Source organism: Engystomops pustulosus, chromosome 3 (assembly GCF_040894005.1).
Source record: "Engystomops pustulosus chromosome 3, aEngPut4.maternal, whole genome shotgun sequence".
NCBI classification, from domain to species: domain Eukaryota; kingdom Metazoa; phylum Chordata; class Amphibia; order Anura; family Leptodactylidae; genus Engystomops; species Engystomops pustulosus.
In genome coordinates, this window is record NC_092413.1 from 23,095,752 (window position 1) to 23,119,098 (window position 23,347).

At 42.4% G+C, this 23,347-nt stretch overlaps 1 protein-coding gene across 5 annotated transcripts in view; it reads right to left on the bottom strand.

Annotated features, from left to right (window-relative positions):
• SRBD1 (S1 RNA binding domain 1) overlaps nucleotides 1–23,347 on the bottom strand; it is a 106,157-nt gene that overhangs the window by 26,877 nt on the left and 55,933 nt on the right. For all 5 annotated transcript variants that reach the window (XM_072140286.1, XM_072140287.1, XM_072140290.1 and 2 more), the window contains exon 17: nucleotides 20,774–20,856. In XM_072140286.1, the coding sequence (XP_071996387.1) occupies nucleotides 20,774–20,856 (83 nt within the window). The remainder of the gene's footprint in view (nucleotides 1–20,773; nucleotides 20,857–23,347) is intronic.

The window sequence follows — 23,347 nt, forward strand, 5'->3', positions numbered from 1 at the left end:
ACCTTAGTTTTTAGGTTTTACAATAGGGTTGTGGACCCAATAGGCCACCATACCCTTTGGCATGGGATTCAACCCAAGGGACCCTGGCAGTTTCTACCATATAACCATTCTACGGGAATCTGGACTCTGCTAAGACAGGATCGTCAGGTCACCAACTCTTGGAGCAGTGCTGCAACTGGTGGCAAATAGAGCAGGTGGGTCAGAAGAGTCAGGGGGTCTGGCAGAGAAGTTACACAGACCGGCTGAGGTCTCCGAATCATTTGGCTTGGTGTTCATCCCAACAACGTAAACCAATGGACAGTTTTTTACCCATTACGTTTTTGGGGATCTGGACTTCTCTGGGAGAGGACTTTGCACTCCGGGTGTAGTCCTGTGACTGGTGGCAAACTGACAAAGCAGGTTGTGAGAAGCTAGTAAAAGCACCAGGGAAATGGGGAGATAAGTGTCATGGACAGAAAAATGGCAGGACAAGTGGAGGTTACAGGGAACCAGTCACCAGGCACCCTTTTTGAGCCTCATCCACGTACCCACAGACAATAAATAGCTCATCCCCAAAGCTCTGTAAGCTCCACAGAGATGAAAGGAGGAGAACGGTCATGCACGGCCATCTACTCCATTCATTTCAGGGTCCGATGGAGGTACCTGGGACCCCATCAGACCCATCCTTCTGGTGATCTGTGAGAGTCTCATCACCTGTGGCTAGAGCCTAACTTGTTTAGTGGGAAAACCCCTTTAAGAAGAGTCCATCTACAAGGCAGAGGTCAGGGTAGGGTTCCATGGTAGCAGAAGACCAAGTCAGAGTCGTCACTATGCTTCTGTACTGCAGAATCACAGAGTAGAGATGTAGTTGTACAACGCAGAATGGTGTGAGACAAAATAGAATCCAGGTAAATCAGAACAACAATAGAAGAACCAGCCGGATTGGGACCTATTATGGTCAGGTAGAGGGCAGGGGTATGTAATGATATAGGTTCACATGAGTGCACTGGTTCTAAAAAATTCTTGACTTGGTGTGTGTGAATGCCTCAGGACGCAACGTTTTGTAAAGTGTTTACTTCAGCTTATTGCCCCTTTCATAAAAATATTAAAAATATTCACTGATTTGGCAGATCAAGGTACAACATTTCTGGTGTACAGTTCACATTGTCCTTTTTCAAAATGGCCACCATGGAAGAATAAAAAAAATGTGGAAATAAAAAAGGGAAAAAATTAATTATTATTGTTACCTTTTTTTTTGCTCTCTTTGGACAGTTTTACATCTACGTCAGAAATCCACTTTAATTCACCCCCCACCTGTTATTAAAGTAACTCCCTCCAACATGGCCAATGTGTTATGTCACAGATCAGGCAGCCCGACATAATCAGCATCAGGTTTTGTTCAATCCCACATGAGAATGGGCAAAATATAAACTTCTATGACTCCATATGTTGTATGATCACGACGCTTGGCATCCAGGTCTTACATTCTGGTCTAATCATTTGGTAGCGAACTGTATATAAAACATTGCGACAGATGAAATCATTAAAAATTAGGCAGAAGCCGGCCGCTCCTCCAGGGACCCCCACATCAAAATGTGTAAAAATGTTAACGTCAATTTCAGGACTTTTAAGCAAAAAAGAAACAAGAAATCCTTTCTTACGGTCGTGCAATTTTGGCAGGCGCCTTACAAGAAGCCTCCTCGTAAATCGGCAGCTACAAAATACAGACAAATAAAATGGCGGATTTATTCCTGCCTTTTACAAGTCGCCCACAATTAGGCTCCTTATTAATGAAGCCATAAAAGGGCGCGGGTTACATAAGTGTTGTAAAGAAAAAAAATCTGCCACTGCGAATAAAAACTTACAGTAAATAGAGCTAATAAAAAGGGGGAACAGGCAGGATTTTAACAGCAAAATCAAATGTTACTTCAGGATTTACAGAAACGGAAAGCAGGCGCAAAACTGTTCTGACAAGTCCAGCGCCGTGCTCAGGGTATGTTCACACAGTGGGATGTTTTCTACGGAAAATCTGTGCCAAAATCCACCACGTGCTGGAATCAATGGCAAGTTCCCCATTATGATTTCTGTAAAGAAGTAACAAGCCCAATATTCCGTGCAGAATCTGCTAGAAAAATAGTCAAAAGTCCTATATTTCACGGAGAAACGGCTAGGAAACAGTGACAAGACCGATATTCCAGGAGGAATCTGCTAAAAAAAATTAGGGAGACAGGCCCTTCTTTTCCATGCAAAATCCACTAGAAAATAGGGTGTCCCCAACATGCAATGTGATGCTAATTATTTTACTAAAAATCTGTATTCCATTGTGTCTCCCAGGCTTCAGTTGCTCAGCTCTTCCTGCTCTATAACATGCTGCCTGTAGATAGGACACTATGTACAATCGTCTCAGCTCTTCCTGCTCTATAACATGCTGCCTGCAGATAGGACACTATGTACAATCGTCTCAGCTCTTCCTGCTCTATAACATGCTGCACTCAGATAAGACACTATGTACAATCGTCTCAGCTCTTCCTGCTCTATAATATACTGCTTACTGATATTACACTGTGTATAATCTGCTTAGCTCCTCCTGCTCTATAACATGCGGCCTGCTTATAGGACACTATGTACAATCTGCTCAGTTCCTCCTGCTCTATAACATGCTGCCTGCAGATAGGACACTATATAGAATCTGCTCAGATCCTCCTGCTCTATAACATGCTGCCTGCAGATAGGACACTATATACAACCTGCTCAGATCCTCTTGCTCTATAACATGCGACCAGCAGATAGGACACTTTAGACTCTCATACATTAGTCTACCACTAACTACACAAATAGAATTGTATAGTCGCAAACTAAGTGTTTGGATGTCACAGAGAATAATCCACTAGCCTCAATGCTCCGGTGGGGAAAGCTGCTGCAGTAATCTCTTGCTCTGGTGGTCAGACATTCCTTGCAATGTCTGGCATGTGGTATGCCCTGTCCCTCATTGTAGTTACCGTCAAGATGATGAAATAACTAACAAAATGTTTTCTCCTTTTATTACAAATGTAGATGTAACATCTGTAATACTGAGACCTGTCTTGGTTATGAGGTGCACAGTGTATACAGCTGCACTGTGGGTATATACCGTACACCCATTACTATATGGACATTGACATTTTGCTGTAAATTGCATTGGTCGTCATAAATCCTCCAACAGTTTTGCAAATTGTGGACGGAGATTTGCCGTGTGTGACTTGGGTAATTTCATATCAAATATAAAATGACATATTACAAAAGCTATAAAAGTCCTGGTCATGCGCTTATAAAATGTAAAGCTCTTAAAGGGGATGTGGAGCATAAACATCGCAGGGTTAAAGCTTAACTTGTTTAGCAAAAGTAATATCAAAAGTGTCTGCGAATATGCAATGACAGTGATCTCTCTATGGACTTTCATTGATGGATGGCTGACAATCACTGAGTAGGACCACCCTCTGGACTCTACATCACTGAGTAGGAACACCCACTGGGCTCTATATCACTGAGTAGGACCACCCACTGGGCTCTACATCACTGAGTAGGACCACCCACTGGACTTTATATCACTGAGTAGGACCACCCACTGGGCTCTACATCACTGAGTAGGACCACCCACTGGACTTTATATCACTGAGTAGGACCACCCACTGGGCTCTATATCACTGAGTAGGACCACCCACTGGGCTCTACATCACTGAGTAGGACCACCCACTGGACTTTATATCACTGAGTAGGACCACCCACTGGACTTTATATCACTGAGTAGGACCACCCACTGGACTTTATAGCATGAAAAGAACAGATGGTTAAAAAAAAACTATATAAATCCTCTTAAAATAACATATTTCCTCTAATTTTTTTATGCATACACTAATTGTGGACTGTGGTTGCTTACACTCCTAAAAAGGGGAATTAAAGGGGTTTATTTGGTTTAAAATATTGATATTGGAATAAAATCCTAAGGGTAAGCCATCAGTGGTAAAGGTCCAACAACCAGCACCCAAACAATCAGCTGATGAAGTGAGAATGAAAAAATAGAAGCAGACAGCGCCATTTCCAACATAGTGGCTGATAGTTGATCATAGTTGATCTGCAGGAACCAGGTCTGACCACTACACTGAGAATGGAGGTCTCTGCTTCCAGTTCTATTTTTAGTTTATCCGCTGTTGAGTAAAGATGAGCAGACCCAAAGTTTCGCGACGTGGACATATTGCTGGATTGGCAGCTGAATAGTCAAATCTGGAAAATTGACGCCCCTAGCAACTATCCATGCCTATGTTTGGCCAGGGTTGGCTAACAGCCAGGGTAATACCCTGGCCAAACATTATTCCCCTGGCTGTTCGGATGCCAATCCGGCAATATGCCCAGGACACGCAAGACGGACCTGAACCCGAATGGTAACTTCGGATCCCCCCCATCTCTACTGTTGAGTACTTGTGAGGGCACTGGATTTCAAACCTCTTGCTCCCAACACGGGTATGTCATCTCCTTAAAGGGAACCTACCACCACGATTCTACCTATAAAGGTAGATCGGGTGGTAGGTGGATGTAAGGGACGTGAGGAGAGCTCTTTTTAGAGCTAATCCTCACGTCCCCGCTAACTTTTAATAAACTTTATTCCCCTAACATGTAAATTTAGTTATGCGGCTACTGGGGCGTGGAGTAGCCGGGCACGAGGCTACACAGCGCGGCTACTCCACGCCCCAGTAGCCACGTTACTCCTCCTACCCTGTGTGTTCAGCTCGCGGCATCCGACAAGCCGGAGGTCTGCGCATGCGCAGTAGCTCCGGCCTCAGAGCTGTGGCTGCTCAGCTGCGTTCTGCGCATGTGCAGAACGCCAGCATGTCGGGCGAGGGCGCGAACACACAGGGTAGGAGGAGTAACGTGGCTACTGGGGCGTGGAGTAGCCGCGCTGTGTAGCCTCGTGCCCGGCTACTCCACGCCCCAGTAGCCGCATAACTAAATTTACATGTTAGGGGAATAAAGTTTATTAAAAGTTAGCAGGGACGTGAGGATTAGCTCTAAAAAGAGCTCTCCTCACGTCCCTTACATCCACCTACCACCCGATCTACCTTTATAGGTAGAATCGTGGTGGTAGGTGCCCTTTAAAGGATTTGTATTTACAGGACTATATAGTTACTAACCTGGAAACTTCCTTGAAATTAAGAAGCCAGGAGCATGGAATAAGTAGTAGAAACGAGCAGTGAAACTGTTACATGAAGTGCAAAATAGGGTTAACAGCTTTCCTCTTGTACAGATAGTTTTTGGAGAGCAGAGGCTGGGGAGATGGGAGCTGCAGATGAGTGAGTAAGGCTATGACACAACTTGAGGTACAGAGAGAGACAGAGCGTTCTACTGAATCACAGACTGGGTTGAGGGCACTGATAGGGAACAAGGGAGCCTTCTACCTCATTATTCTTAGAAGAATAGTTTGGCATCAAAATATGTGCACAGACACAAGGATCTTTGGCTAGTTATACACAGAGAGCATCACATGATTTCCCGCGCCCTCTAGAATGAGCAGGGAGACGCAGCCCATCGCTTAAGCAGTTAGAATCTAATAGAATTGTGCACATAAAGAAACATTGATAAGCAGCATAGACAGAGGAGACTAAAACCGCAGGATCAGCTTAAACTGAGGAGGATAGCAAATGAACTGGTGCACATAGATGATGAAAGTAAGAGACTTTTTTTTTTCTTTTAAGTGCTTCAAGGGGTTCTCCAGAATAAAAAAAAAATCTAATATATACATAGAATATCTCCCCAGCTCAGACTACTTAGGGCCCCCATGACCACCAAAGTGAGAATGTTGAGGAACCGACACCTATGCAACTCACTGCTGAAATAAGGGTTTGTATGCTTTCATTTTTTTGCTCTCCCCCGTTAATCACTGAATTCAGTTTACAGGCGGTCCCCTACTTAACGACACCCGACTTACAGACGACCTGTAGTTACAGACAGACCCCTCTGCCCACTATGACCTCTGGATGTTACTATAGTCCCAGATTCCAATGATCACCTGTAAGGTGTCTGTAATGAAGCTTTATTGATAATCATTGGTCCCATTGCAGCAAAACATTTTTAAACTCCAATTGTCACTGGGGCAAAACATTTTTTGGTCTGGAGCTACAATAATAAAATATACAGTTCCGACTTACATGCAAATTCAACTTAAGAACAAACCTATGGACCCTATCGTGTATGTAACCCGCAGACTGCCTGTACTCTTCTTTTAGGTCTCCCAGAAACATAAATATATATATATAAAAAAAAAAATCTAAAAACTTTTGTTTTTCCACGTACTGTTTCATAGTTTCATAGTTTATACGGTTGAAAAAAGACACTTGTCCATCAAGTTCAACCGAGGAAGGGAAGGGATTGGATGAGGAAGGGATTTAGGGGAAACAATCCTATATAATATAACAATCAATGTTATTTAGCTGTAAAAAGGCATCTAGACCCTTCTTGAAGCTCTCCGCTGTCCCTGCTGTGACCAGCGCCTGAGCTCTCTGCTGTCCCTGCTGTGACCAGCGCCTGAGCTCTCTGCTGTCCCTGCTGTGACCAGCGCCTGAGCTCGGCTATTCCACAGATTGACAGTTCTCATAGTAAAAAAGCCCTGTCGCCTCCGGTGATTAAACCTTGGTTTCTCCAAACGGAGACAGTGCCCCCTCGTCTTTTGATTTGATTTAATCTGAAATAACTTACCACCATATTTTTTGTATGGACCATTCATATATTTATATAAATTAATCATGTCCCCTCCTAGTCGTCTCTTTTCCAGACTAAATAAATCTAGTTGTTTTAATCTCTCCTCATAACTAAGACCCTCCATACCCCTTATCAGTTTTGTGGCTCTACGTTGAACCCTCTCCAGCTCCAGGGCATCCTTTTTATGGACCGGTGCCCAGAACTGGACAGCATATTCCAGGTGTGGCCGAACCAGTGCCTTGTATAGTGGTAATATTACATCCCTATCACGAGAGTCCATACCACTTTTGATACATGACAAGATCCTACTAGCTTTAGAGGCAGCTGATTGACATTGCATGCTGTTATTCAATTTATGATCTACTAGTACCCCCAGGTCCTTCTCAACAAGGGACTCTCCCAGATTTACTCCCCCAAGGACATATTTTGCCTTTGGATTATTAGCCCCCAGGTGCATAACCTTACATTTATCCACATTAAACCTCATTTGCCAAGTGGATGACCAAACATTCAGTTTGTCCAAGTCACCCTGCAGCCTATGAACATCCTCCATAGACTGTATTACACTACACAGCTTGGTGTCATCTGCAAAAATAGACACAGTGCTATTAATTCCTACCTCTATATCATTAATAAATATATTAAATAGTAGTGGGCCAAGCACAGAACCCTGAGGTACACCACTCATAACTGGTGACCATTCCGAGTAGGAATCATTGACCACAACTCTCTGGATACGATCCTTCAGCCAGTTTTCAATCCAATTGCAAATGATTTCTGCCAAACCAATAGCCCTAATTTTACCCATCAGGCGTCTATGAGGGACAGTGTCAAATGCCTTTGCAAAGTCCAAGAACACAATATCCACAGCTGCTCCTCCATCCAGGCACCTGCTCACCTCTTCATAGAAGCAGATAAGGTTAGTTTGACAACTTCTATTCTTAGTAAACCCATGCTGGCTATCACTTATTATACTATTTGATGTCACATACTCCAGTATGTAGTCTTTTACTAACCCTTCCAATACTTTCCCCACAATGGAAGTTAAGCTTACAGGCCTGTAATTGCCTGGCGAAGTTCTAGAGCCCTTTTTATATATTGGCACCACATTTGCCTTGCGCTAGTCACTTGGCACCACACCAGACATTACGGAATCCCTGAAGATTTTAGACAGTGGTACAGCAATAACAGAACTGAGTTCTTTAAGAACTCTGGGGTGTAACCCATCTGGTCCAGGAGCTTTGTACTGGATGTTCTATAATATGTGATGTAGTAGAAGATGTAGCGAGACACAATAGTTGCTGATACTGTCAATCACAGGGGCCGCCCACACTCCAGGAGACCTCAAAAGGGAGTTACCAAGTGATAATGCCCCAATTGACACCATCGCAGTATTGCCAGGGAACCTCGGAGCGCCCGTCTACCATCTCTGTTTACTGAAATGAAATATGTGGTGACTCCATGTCCGCGGTACCTACGCTGTGTTTTTAATAACTGCAGATTTTACAAGCACATTATTCTTTCCATTAGGATTAAAAACCTCACCGAATAGCAATTTGTGAAAGAATTCGAGCAGGGCCCCGAGCCCAGAACCCTGACCTCTGATGAGATGCTTGGCGGAGGGAAAACTCTGGGTCTCCGCAGGACATCTGGTTTGTATTAGATTCCCTGCAAAAAAAATAGCCCCCGTTCAGGGGAAACTGGTATTCACTTGGCTTTGTCTATCTACTTAAACTGACTTTAGGATTCAGAAAGAAAAACTCGGCAGAATAAGTGTCAGTTCCTGGTGGCCTCTACAGAGCGAGATATGCATCCAATCGGGTGCTTGTTAGCGCAATTACTTTTCTATTATCTTTCTACTGTAACTGCTAAATCCTCGTGTGCAATTTAGTAAAAATCCATATGATATCCTATTAACTTTTTAACCAATAGGAATCGGCAGATCCTGTTTTTAGGTCTGTCCTACCGCTTTGCAAAAGCCATAATATTTTTATTTTTGCATTTACAGAACGACGCAAGGGCTTGTTTTATGCAAGAAAATTCTACTTATTATCGACATCATTAAAGGGGTTTTACCACGATGTCAAATTATCTCCCTATCTACAGGATTGGTGGGGGTCCAACTGCTAAGACGCCCACTGATCACTGTAACGGATATGATTTATACAACAGCAATATAATTATCTATGATAAAATCAATAATAATTACTTTATTTATATAGCGCCTACAGATTATGTAGTGCTGCACAGAGATTGCCAAATCAATCCCTGTCCCCATGGAGCTCACAATCCAATCAACCTACTAGTATGTTTTTGGAGTGTGGGAAGAAACCGGAGGACCTGGAGGAAACCCACACAAACACAGAGAGAACATACAAACTCTTGCATAAGTTGATCAGCATGGGACTTGAACCCAGGACTCATTATTCTCAGAGCTGGTGACAGGAGACTGGCTGCTATGATGTCTCCAATACACCGCACACAGAAAACCAAGGGGAATCTCAGTAGTATCAGCAAGGTCATATCTGGTTACGGAAGACAGATTCTGAAGAGTTCATGTCAATACTTAAGGGTAGAGAACAGATAACTTGGCACTCCTTATAGGTCAAAAATTGAGGAGAATTTATTTAATCCAGAATAAAAACAGTATAGCAATCCAACAAAAATTATTATTTTGCAAAGTTTCGGTCTTATAAAATCAGACCTCTATATATATATATATGGTGTAGTAACCTACTTGTGCACCCATATACTCCGAAACATCGAGGGACGTGTATTTTTTCTAATAAATGCTTAAGGGTAGGCCAATGTTTGAATGTTGGGGTTGGGGGGGAAGTCAAACCACTGTCAACGGGGTTTTCAAGGAAATCAAGCAAATGACTTGGGCACTTGGGCAGAAGGAGAACTGTCCAGCTCTGGATACGGTTCTAGAATCATGAAGAAGGAAGTTGTCAGGGGTTCCGGTGACACAAGCTGCTCTATGTCATCAGCGGACTGTTGAGGCCACTGACTCCCAAGATTTCTGGTCCAGCTGGGAAACTGACCCCCATCGCATTGTCTGCGACCCCCCCCCCTCCCCCGGCACCCATTGGATTTGCCATAATTCAAAAAGTCAGGATGCACTGGACAGATGGAAAGTAGAATGCCTTTAGGATCCGGCTACACAGGTTGTGTTCATTGTATGTTGGGTCGGAAACACAACACTCTGCATAGGACCAATAGATTTTTTATTTCATACTTTTTGGGAACTCTTTTGTAAGCTCAGATATAGCAAGGATGTCAAAATGTTATTATTTAAATTAATCATGAACAAAATAAATTTTTGGTTGTTTTTGTAGTTGTTTCAGGACTTTGTGCATTTTGGGCCTTGTTGGATCGTAGCGACATCTGGTTCTAAGGAAACACAAGAAACGCTCTGTACTGTGGGCTGAAAGAAATAACCCTTCCATGTATGGAAACTGAGGCAGACTTGATTCATTGTAAGGGCAAGTGGAGCACATATAATGTAGGGGTCACAACCTCTATGTAATACCGTATGTAGTATGCAGGTCACTATGTAGCCAAATGTTCCCCTAATGTGTATGGCCACTTTTATGACACAGCGACAGCCATCTGTAGGGTCCACAGGCAAAATGTTACTCACCACTCCCTGTTCCCCTGTTGTTCAGGTCCAGATACAAGGTGCCCACCACTTCCTTATGTCTAGCACAGGAGGATGACACCAGTGACCGAGGCCAGGACTACTGGATAATACATCTACCCTCAGGATGAAGGACTGTATGCAAACGAGCCTGAGGGGCTACAGGCTCCATATGTGTTAATGGAGTCTGGAGCCCCTCAGGCTCATTTGCATACAGTCTTTCATCCTAATGGTAGATGTCCTTTAACTCTCCACAGAAGAAAGGAAGAACTGCTATCACAGTTACCGCTGATGATAAAGTAGGTTATAAAGTTTAAGACAACAGCTTAATCTTTTAGACTGATGACTTTTTTTTTTTTTTTTTTAGCAGAAGAGAGAATGACCAAACTCTACTTCCACCAGAGTGGTACAATCTCTAGCCGCCCATGTGATGCTACGCTGACACATCACGGGTTTGATGTAAGAGAGCACAGAAATTTAAAATTTCAAACAGTTCCTGATCAGAAGAGACATGAGGTCGCACTACAGTGAAATTGAAAAAAAAAATAAAATAAAATATTGCTTGAATTCTAGTTGTCTGGTGACTGTCCTGACCCATGCATGATCTGATCATATATTATGCTTATAACTCCTGTATCAAAATTCAGAATCAAATGTCTGACTAATGGTCCTAGTAGTCAAGTACACATGGGGGGGGGGGGGGGTATTTACAAAATCTTGTCTGTCAGTTTTCTGTTGGACAAGACTTTAAAGATCAGCATTTAAACAGATTTTCACATTGTTTTTGCCTTACACTCCGCTTTGGGTGTAACGGTTTGAGTGTTGAGTGTTAACCTCCCGGCCTGTCAAATTGACATAGAAAATGTTAGAGACTCCTCCAGAATTTTAGACCAAGTTTGACTTAACTGGTTTGGTCTAAACCATTCTAAGACTGGTGGAGATCAGGGGACTTTACTGGATTTACCTCTTAGTAAATCCATTGTGTGGTCCGCCGGTGGAGGGACAATTAAGACTGGTGTCTATAAAACGTAACAATTTCCCCCTACGGTGTATTAGTAAATCTATTCTGGTCATATGAAGTTAAATGAGTCCCAAAAGATCTCAAGTTGTCACAGTGGTGGGGCGCCTTCAGTTTTCTAAACCCCCTAAATGTATATTCTAGTTGCAAAAATCCTATCCGAACCATTTACTGCACTGCTGTGAATATGCAATTGAGTATCAAAATACTCCGGAGGAAAAAAATGATATAAAAGAAAAAGAAAAGGTATAAAAAAAAAATAGGTTTTGGGAGGTTTGTAAATACCTCAACCACACAAGAAAAATAAAACCTGATGAACTGGCTCGGGGCACGCACGGACTAATAAACCTGTAAGGGAACCCCAATAAAACATCAGATTTCACTATAGTAATAGTATGTAAAAGAAGACCTCCGGCAAACTGAAGGGTCAGCGAAAGATTAAATTACCAGATAAAACAGTTCGGAGACCTAAAGATAAATGTCTGAGATACGGCAAATGTTTAGGTCGTGTAAATCGCTAATGCAGAAAAGAATTATCCTCGAATCGCGTTATGAATGGGGGGTTTATGTACAGTGCAGGTTATTGAAGTTATGTTATAGAAATACAAAGGCCCTATAATAAGTACTCTTTAGAGATGCTTTTTTAAAGGAATTAATTGGAAGGGTAAATTTTTTGTTAATTTTTGAATTCTCAAAAACCACCTTAATTGTAGCTCAGGTCCAACTTTAGGGGATTACACAGGAATTATTATTGATGACCTATCTTCGGGACAGTTGGCCAAAATCAGCTGTTCGGGGGCCCCATAAACACAGGCCAAGTAGTTAGGTCCATGTTCCTCTAGTGGTTGGGTGTTGTTACTGCAGCTGCGACTCCCATTAAAAGAGCTAAAGTCAGTGGAGAAGGAAGAAACTTTCCTCTGATAAGATTTATTACAAAAGTTTCCTGTTTGCACTATACAAAATTTGTTGAAAAGTTAGTGACCGTTTAAAAAAAAACTTTATTTTAACCAATTACTTCTGGACCATTTAGAAATTAGTCTAAAAATCTTCATTGGGTCCAGGGTAGAGTTCTCTACACATGGAAATCAACTTGTGCACAGGTCAGTGTACAAGGAGGAGGTGCAGCCAGACAAGCTATTGTGAATGGTGTCATCCCGTGTAATCTGCCTGTGGAGATCAGTTTCTCATTGGTTTGGACTGGATCACCAAAGCACCAGATGATCCTCCCATGGGCCCAGGCTGTAGCCTAATATTGGACATTAGAGACATGGTAGGAAACAACTCAGTATGGACGCTATTAGTTTTCCTATAATCTATAGGTAACAGGCTGTCCTATGGGTTGAAGGAGGGTTGGCTCCCAGAATAATTTTTATTGGGCCAAAAAAAAAACCCAGCCTAAAACTTTGTGGATCCTATTTTTGGGACCACCACATATCACAAGAGTGTTTATCCCCAGTCTGAATGGAAATGTGGTCAGTGCTTAATTTAGAATATTTGCATTGCAAATATGCATTTCTGCTTTCTCTAAGCATTTGCATTACAATATAATTGTGTGTTCTATAACTTACCGTGCATCCTGACAGAATCCTCTGTGTAGTCCCAGGGGCTGGGTTTTGGTTTGGATGCATTTCAAAAAACAACAATGTGACTTGTCTGTGCTGCAGACTCCTCAGCTCTCAGTCCCCACCTTTGTGCTCCTGTACAGCTCCTCCCTCTCCCACTAATGTCATCTCACCAGGCTGTGAGCGCTGTGAAGAAGCAGGAAGGGGGTCCAAGAACTGAGCAGTCTGCAGCACAGACAAGTCACATGTTTTTTTAAAGCCATCCAAACCAAAGTCCAACCCCTGGGACTACACAGAGGTAAATTATAACGCACAATTATATTGTAATGCAAATGCTTAAAGAAAGCAGAATGGCAGATTCAGCGGTAATGGGCTTCTGTAACCTGTCTTTAGTGAAAATGAGGTCCCTGGTGACAGGTTCCCGTTAACATCTTGAAAATGTAAATTATTAATAAGTAAATGCAAGACATAAAAATTTCCCACATAATTTCACAATCACACGTGTAAGTCAACACATTCCCTTCCTTGGAAGGAGTTAATAGTTGCTTACCAAAGTGTCTACAAACCCTAGAGAAGTGATTTCAGGTGACTTGTTCAATCGTCGAAGAACATAATCTTCCTGTGATTTGCAACCCTCTCACTTGGCCCACACCGATTTAGCGGGAGATGACAGGCGAGTGACAGGACGCACAAAGTTCTCCTCTAAACCACAAAACAAAGGACTCGTAGACCTTCCAACGGCAAGAATAACAAACACGCGGAGCGCTCGCAGCAGAGCCGTGACTGACAGATTTCTGAAGCCTTTTCTATCATAACAAAAAACAAAAAATCATTTCCTTGCAGGTTGGAAGTTCAATCCTCGGGGTTTTTCCACGTCACTCGAGAAATCATATTTTTTTTTTTTGTCGATGGTTAAAATAAAGACAACATTCATCCGGAATAAGCGGGAATTATTTGCCGTGGAACTTGTGTCTATTTGTTTTCACTGAAGGTCTCGAAAAAAGTTGAGACCCGATGTGGAGAAGAAAAAATATTGAGCGATCTATAACCTTGTGTCAACAAATGATGCTACTGGGAATGGTAACCCAACTAATTTTTCCCAACGATAATGAATTACTTATGACTTACAGTTGTGAAAGCAAACAACGTAAATCTGGATTAAGGAGACTTTTAATCTCGGCTTGGAGTAGCTGCAACGTCGTTTTCATCCAAATCGCGCTATGTCATGGAAAGAAGGGGCAAAGATGAAACCCTAGACAATGACTGACACGGAAGATTGTGTGTTTAGGAGCTAAGACGTGGGGGAAAGGTCACGGATATTAATCATTATCTAATAAAATATGAATTACGTTTCTAGAACAATATTGACGATCGTTGCTAATAACGCACAGTTTGGGGCCAGATTTCGGCTTTCCCATATTGTTTAAAAAGAAAGGAAAATCCTGCCTTGTGCATCGGGGTGTCCGGTCACCTGGAGGGATGGATTTAGAGTCCAAAAATGTGTAAAAGACTACTAAAAATAATATCCAAATGTCAGAGGGAAGCAAAGACGCTCCCGTCATTTACAGGATTTATTGGCTCGACCTACTTTACCTTAAGGGGCTTTTTAAAGACTTTCTGGAGTGGAAGTGTACATACCCCTGCTTCCCGTGTTTCCCTGGTCCTTCCAATTTTACGGTAAGTTCCTGAGCATGGCAAAAAGATTCTGTCGGTTCCGTCATGGAGCCCACTTCGACCAATGAGTGGCCTCCTCGGAACCCAGATGTCAGTACCATTACATCAAAAGTAATGCCCTTTGACCAAGGAGCCATCAATAACTCATCATTGGCCAGGAAATTGGTCCGGAATCATCTCTCATGGCTCCATGAACAGAGAGTAGGGAGCCAAAAGAAGCTCTGCTCTGTATCGACAAGAAGATGCAGATACAGCTATGTATCACTATACCTGAAGACAGGCCATGAAAGGAAATCTATCATCAAAACCCAGCATGATAAACCTGGGACATTACTCATAGATCCAGGCACCGTGACTGTGGTAATCTTGTTATATTTGTTATCCATGGCCTCCTTCCTTCTAAAATCAACTTTTAAAATTATGTTAAGGAGTCTAAAGTGGGAAATGCAGAAGCTAGTTAGCCCACTTCACTCAAATAACCCTCCATATCATTCAGTTACCCACCTCATCAGTTAGCCACCCTCATGGTTCAGTTAGCCACCCTCATGGTTCAGTTAGCCCTCCATATCATTCAGCTAGCCCCCCTCAAAATACAGCTAGCCACCTTTTTCATTCAGTGAGCCCCCCGCTGTCATCCAGTAAGCCCCCCTTGTGACATGATCACAGGTCCTTTAGCCTCCAGGAAACAACATCCTCCTAGGGCAGTGATGGCGAACCTTTTAGAGAGCGAGTGCCCAAAATGAGACCTAAAACACACTAGCTTTTCCCAAAGTGCCAACACGGCAATTTAGGCAGTAACAAACTTATTGCTACCAGAATCTTTGAGCTCCAATCCGACCCTGTCCACACCTTCTCACTCTTCAGACAGGACCAAGCGGCACAGGATGGGTCACTACTTTGACTGCCTGAGACTGGAGGAAGGTGTCATGTCAGGAAAACTCTGTGCCTGGGAGACAGCCCGAGTGCCCACAGAGAGGTCTCCGAGTGCCATCTCCGGCACCAGTGCCATAGGTTCGCCAACACTGTCCTAGGGCCTGCGGGCCTGAATGAAGTCATTAAAGATCCTGCAGCACTGCCCCAAAGATGCTGCCACCTGTCATCCAGCAGGAGATGACTCACTCGAGTATAAGCCAAGAGGGACTTTCACAGCACAAAAAAATGTGCTGAAAAAGTTGGTTTAAATGCGAGTCTATACAGTAATTCTTTGATTCCTACAAAACTTCTAGTAGCCGCCAATTCAAATATATATATGAGAAACTTTGTAACTAGAAGCAAATGCTTATTTGTCCCATTATCAGCACCGCCCCAATCAGCTAGAAAACAAAAAATGAACAGGAAGCAGACAGCTCCGTTCAAGGTGTAGTGGCTAAACAGAGTTATTACAGCTTAGCTCCGATTAAAGAAAATGGGAGCCGATCTGCAGTAACCTTGTCTAACCACTATGCAGAGAATGGAGCTGTATGCCACTTTCTGATTGTTGGGAAAGGGAAAAATATCCAACAACGCCCGACTGCCCCCCCCCCCCCCCGATTTCCGTTGCATGGAAGCCGGCGCTGATGCGACACAATCCGATCGCGTGCGCCAAAAACCTGGGGCAATTGGCCGCAAAACTGAAAAATCCTGAAGATCCGACGGAAAAACGCAATTCGGACCCTTAGTAAATGTGCCCCATTAGCCCCACATATCCGGGTAAATTGACGCCCCTAGCTACTAGCGATGGGGAAACCCCTGGCCCATCAAAGCCATGGCTACTTGGTGGAAATATTGTTGGACTGGCGGGTGAGCGGCCAAACTAGCATTGTGTCCGTATGGTACAGGTCGAAATCTGACCCGAACCGACACATCAGGTCCACTCATCTACAAACTCCAAAAAAAAAAAAAAAAAAGGGCTCCAAGTGACTTTGTAATATCTTATCTCAGGCTTCTTTCTCCACTTACTTGGCTCCTCTCTTGCTCCCCCACTTCCCTATACAATCAGTATCACCCTAAAATCTCAGCTGAAGTCTATTTTTTTTATATTAGTTTGTTTTTAATTCTGAAGTTTATGTATTTGCTTTAAACATTTTCAATTCCTATAAGTTCAAGCTAATCGGAGTAACATTGGAGTAACCAGACTTGGCCACTAAATAGAGAACACAGCTGTGCCTCTGCCTCTGTTCTCTGTGCAAGTTCCAGCTGTGTACAGCAGATCAGGTGGAAGCCAACCTGACCAGAAATTGCTGTGAAATCGATGAGCCATCTTATGAAAAAGTCAATAATATCTTTAACCCAAAAATCACAGTTAGGGAGAACACCTAACTTGGGCCTTAAAGGGGTGTTCCCATCTGGTTGGCTCGGATAATAACAGGAATGACTCTATGGACCATCAGTTAGGGAAACCAAACGCAGCTGTGTGTGTAACTCCCATAGAAGTAGAAGTCATGGAAACAGCATGGAAGGAAGTTATGTACACAGCCGAGCTCACTGTGCTTCGTCTTTCCGCAACTCCAAACAATCTCTATGGGATCCTCTTTTGGCTTTTTGGGTGGGGGTTGGGTGTTAGGACATTTTCCCAGCTCAGCGTGAAAGGTTGAGGCATAAAAAAAAAATTGTTACCCTCTATCCAAATTTAAGTTATCCCTAAGATCCAACTCTTGGGACCCCCTCGATAATGAAAACGGGACCACCAGCAATCCAGAGTGCAGGATCCTATTCTCACTAATGGGTGAAGCAGCAGGTGGGACATGCGCTCCTCCTCTCCAATCAATACTATGAGAATGTCGGAGCACAGCGTTTTAGCCATCTCCCGCGCTTGCATGCATAGTCTTTGAACCTTACCAGAGCAGTAAAGCATAGCGCATTGACCAAGTCTTCACTAGGTGCAGACTCAACTCAGGAGACCCATACTGCCTATTCCATATAGAATCTCGTGCTGCTGCACAGTGTAACAACAGGCAGTAAAGCCAGATCACAGAGGGCTCCTATAACACACCCAGAGCCCCTTTGGCTCATAAGAATAATTTTAAAAGTTGATTTTAGAAGGAAGGAGGCCATGGATAACAAATATAAGAAGATTACCACAGTAACAGTGCCTGGATCTATGGGTAAGTGTCCCTGCTTTATCATGTAGAATTCCTTTAAGACTGGCTCCTCCAACTGTGTTTCTTATCAATGGTCAATTTTGGTTATTTATTGTAAGTACTAATTAAAGAATGCAAAATTTACCATTTCAATCCCTGCTACCACTTAACTTCATAATGGGTGACATTTACTTAGCCGTCCCTGCGCAATATCCGAGGTGCGTTGTCCGACGATCCGGCACAGCTGCCGCGATTCACAAAGATTGTGCACCCGAAATCCTGCATGTGTCGCTTCCCCACTCAGGTCCACCGGAGTTCACCTTCTTCTTCCCGGTGTACGTGAGTGCTTGACTTGCGACACAATTTAAATGTTAAATCCCGCGCGTTGTACGAATCCGTCGGATGGTCCGATGGCACGCGCGACACAATCCCGGCCGCGATCCCTGAAAAAGTCAGAAAACTCGACGAAAATGCAGCCTCGGGACCTTAGTAAATAAGCCCCAATATTTATAATATTTGACATTTTCCATATATCTCCTTTACTTAGAAAAAAAAAAAAAACAAACAAAAACAAACTAAGAGTAAAAACAGCCACAGCCTTATACATAAGCCTCCGATCGCTATAGAAAGTCATCACAGCCCAAGAATAATTTATGGCTTCATTAGGAAAAACTGAACATGAGCAAATCTGTAAAAAAAAAAAAAAAAAAAAAAAAAACCCACATAACTGCTGAGGTTTTTCTACCGTACACTGAAAAATCAAGTCCTCGCTATGTATCCTGGAAAGAGTCACATTCATCAATAGCCGCGAGTCCTGAAAGCCTGAATATTAAATTAAGAAAATTAATAACCCCCGTGAACAAGTCTGCCATTTACTGCTACAAATGACTGGTGTATATATACATATAATAAATATGTTAACAACTGTGCGGGATTACAGGAAAGTGTCCAGCCATTAATCAATTAGCATTAGAGGATATCACCACCAGATCACATGTCTACACTTCAATGAAACCAGATATCTACTACAAACCTACACAGACTGCAATAAATTATATAGACAGCCAGTGTCTGCATGGGATCCGATGGCTAAAGAGATATATATATATATATGTATGTATATATATATATGTGTGTGTATGTGTATATATATATATATATATATATATATATATACACATACACACACACATATATATACATACATATATATATATATATATATATATATATATATATATATATATAAATATATTGTATTTTATATCTATAATTTAGGTTTATTTTATGGACCATAAAATAGAATAAATAATGAATATACATGTAAAGATGTAAAGCAGTAAAAATCTATTAAACTTGCCGTTTTAATATCATGACACATAAGGTATGTAAAAAAAAATGTGTATAGATGTAAAAATAAAAAATGTCTTTTGAAAATTCATGTGAAATATTCATGTGAAAATACACATGAATACATATTGAACTTTCAAATAAACTTGTAGGACTGTTTTTTAATAATTTTTAAATACAAATTTTTATATCATTTTTAAAAAGAATTTTATAGAGATAGAACTTTAAGTATACAAACAAATACAGCAAAATATACAAGATACATCCATGTAGTAAAACTACTGTATACATATCTATATATATCTACACAAACACAGTTATATAAATACCAGGGGTGGATTTATACTGCCATGGCCCTGGGCTGTACGAATATTATAGCCCCTACAAGTCTGAAATCACTTCTTACATCTGGTGCTAGAATTAGCTTCTTGGGCAATGGAGGATGTGACCTTGCCTTCTTTCGATCTGCGGTTTCAGGACCTTTGAAGGACCTTCAAAGGTCCTGAAATGGCTCTTGTGTACATGTGTATTGAGAGCAGGGTCAGGAAGTAAGAGATCTCCTTATGGAGACTTTGCCAATTAAGGCCATCGTGTAGGTGTGTGGAGTCTTATAGCCATGGATGCTCCACTAGGGGGATTCTGGGAAAATAGGCACAGTTTTCCAAAATGGGATAAGGAAAACCAGGCCTCTTTTAGCTCCCTTGACATCAGGCATGAGAGCAGGAACAGATTTACGAGAATTTCTTGGGTGAAGGTCCTTCTCAGTATAAAACTTTGGTAAGTGGTTTGGGTGGCCCCCTAGAAAGATTGGGCCCCTGGGCTATACCAAGCCACCTATATTATAATCCACTACTGATATACATACATAAACAGGAACCTCTTTGTGTAGATCACCCAATGTCACACAGAAAATTGGTATATTAAAAGTGTGGTCTTGCTCATAGAGTATAGAGGGGGAGAAAATCGGTACTTTAGAGACGGGGTCTTCTCAAAGACGTGGGCCTTCTGGAGAGGTTTCACTGTGTATATTATTAATGTACAGCTATACAACCATGTTACATCTAGATTTCCAAAATAATATATCATGTTAAAACATATTGACAAACTATAATAAACTGATAAAATGATGAAGCATAGACAAAAATAAAATCTTTCAACCAGCTACCGGTACTAAAAATTTTTGTATATAATTTTATTTTTATCCCCCCCCCCCCCCCTTAGCTATTTCCTCTGCCTTGCATACACCAAAAAAATTGATAAAATATATTCTGGGGAAAAAAAATTGCAAAAAGAACTATTCTATGCAATTAGCACCTGAAATAAATAAAAATAACCTATTTATTAAAAAAAATAAACTGAGCACGAGAGGTTTTAGTCAAAATAAAAGCGGCGCATTCCACGAGTCACTGGCGGAGATAGCGGCCGGGCCGGTGAGTGATGAGAGTAAATAGAAATGTCTTTGAACTTGGAGACCTCGCGGGATCAGGTTACTTGTCTTTTTAATAGATTATTAATGGCTCCGTGTTCTAGGCGATTTTTTTATTTTTTAATTCTTTTTTAGTTTATTTTCTTCTATTCATTTTGGAAAATAAATATTCAAGATCATCAAATTATGTAAATTTATAAACAGTTTAGGCTTCTTTTTTAAAAAAAATAAAATAAATAAAAACATGAACAAAAAATTGAGTTTATCGCTGATCAAAATTAAAAACGATGGATTGGAGAGATCCCAGATAACAGAGCACAGCCGGCGTAGACTTACCTGGTACATTCCAACACCAATGTGTTTGGGCTCAATTTTCACCAGCTCAGCTAATGGATCTTGTACACGTCTCGCTATGGAAACTGGGAAACAAAATAGAGACACAAGCGCCGTTATAGGTAAAGATTTGTAGAATATAATTACCAGTTTTGTGATCTCTGTGTTCCGACCACTTAAGGTGGTACCGATGATCCGGAGACAAGTCTATAACATAATGTGGTGACATGTACTTTATAAAGGTCTGAGCCAGACCCAACCTAGGTACAGGCGGTCCCCGACTTAAGAACACCCAACTTACAGACAACCCCTAGTTACAAACGGACCTCTGGATGCTGGTAATTTACTGTACTTTAGCCCTAGGCTACAACAGGTGTCTGTAATGAAGCTTTATTGTTACTCCTGGTTCTGATGACAACCCAACATTTTTAAAATCGTCACAGAGACCAAAATAAAATTTTTTATAATTATAAAATATACATTTCTGACTTACATACAAATTCAACTTAAGAACAAACATACAGAACCCATCTTGTATGTAACCCGGGGGCCGCTTGTATAAGTGTTTTTAGTCTTGTAAGCCACTTGATTGCTCAAGAAAATTTGGACACAGTCGGAAGCAGACAATGGGGCAGATTTCTCAAGCAGTCTGAAAGTCAGAATATTTCCAGTTGCCCATGGCAACCAATCACAGCACCCCTTTAAAACATTCATGAGCACTGGTAAAATGAAAGCCGAGCTGTGATTGGTTGCCATGGGCAACTGGAAATATTCTGACTTTCAGACTGATTGATTAATCTGCCCCAATTTCTTCTATTGTGTAGCGGCTGCCCAGGTTCAACACAGATGCCCCAGTCTTTTACCCCAATGTGAACAGCGTCGGGACAGGAGACACAATACAGACTTAGCTGTCCGTGTCCTGGCTGCACAGGGCTGGCACCTCTGCAGATCACCCATGAATAGTTTAAAGGGGTTGGCCACATTAACAGGGTGAGAAAAGAGCCTTAGAGGATCACCTATATTATGCTTATCTAGATATTACAAAAGATAATACAAAACCCAGCTCTCCTGATTGCCAAATGGACTGACGGCGCACGGATACAGCAAGGCACAGCAACAGAAGTAGAAAAGAAAATCCAGATCCATGTCCTCCTGATTATTGTGGGAAAGTTTATATCAGCATACAGCTGGTCTTAACATCGGGTAACATACATGAAAAAAACTATGGGGGTCATTTACCAAGGGCTCGATTCGCATTTACCCGACGTGTTACCCGAATATTTCCGATTTGCGCCGATTTCCCCTGAATTGCCCTGGCGCACGTGATCGGATTGTGGCACATCGGCGCCGGCATGCACGCGACGGAAATCGGGGGGCGCGGCCGAACGAAAACCCGACGGATTCGGAGAAACCGCCGCATTTAAAACAAAAAATGTGTTGCGGAGCTTGCACTTACCTTCACTCAGCCCGGCTCCGTGCATTCCAGTGCGTTCCGGGGAACTTCAGCGCAGCAGCGCCACCTGGTGGACGTCGGAGAAACTGCCTTAATAAATCCCGGCCCGACCCGAATCCAGCGCAGAGAACGCGCCGCTGGATTGCGAATGGACCGGGTAAGTAAATCTGCCCCTATGTGTTTCACCGTTAGGCTTAGTCTTGATCTCAAATCTTGACTGGCACATTTCGGCGTTAGCCTTAGTCGCCTTATCAGGTATTTTACCCGATGTTAAGACGAGTTGTATCCCGAAATAAACTTTGCCACAATAATCAAGAGGACGTGGATACTTAACATATTTAGGTTTTTCGTTTAGTAGCAGGATTCATAACTTCATGTGACGTCCTGTGTCCTACTGGTTTCCGGAGAATGGAGGAGGCAGTGCCGCCATAATTATAACTAATCCCATATCAGCGGCTGGAGGAATGCGTGTCCCTATGCCCCTCTAACCACTAATATGGGAGTAGTTATGACAAACAGGACATAATGGGGCACATTTACTTACTCGTCCGGAGGAGTTCAGAGTGCATTCTCAGACGATCATGCAATGTGCCGCGATTCACTAAGATCGTGTGCCCGATATCCTGCATGTGTCACTTCCACGCTCAGGTCCGACAGAGTTCACCTTCTTCTTCCTGGTGCATGTAAGTGCATTGTCTTGCGACACAATTTGAATCTTAAAACCTGCGCTCAGTCCGAATCAGTTGGATTGTCCGATGGCCACACCCCCTACTTCTGTCACATGAAAGCCGGCGCAGCCGCGCCACAATCCGATCGCGTGCAACACAATCCCAGCGCAAACCCCTGTTATATAGACGCGCAAATCATTCAAAAAGGAAAAGCGAACAGTTCGACGAAAGTGCGATCCGCGGGCCTTAGTAAATGAGCCCCAATGTTTGGTTTGCACTGCCTCCTCCATCCACCGGAAAGCAGCAGGACATGGCAATTCACAAGAAGTCCGATGCCTGCAGTCTGGGAGTCACGTGACCCACAGTTCCCGGCTGTTAAAAAGAAACTTTGAAAGGGTAAGTATAGTATAAGTGACTTTATTAGGGACTTATACTAAACCTGTTAAAAGTTTAGTG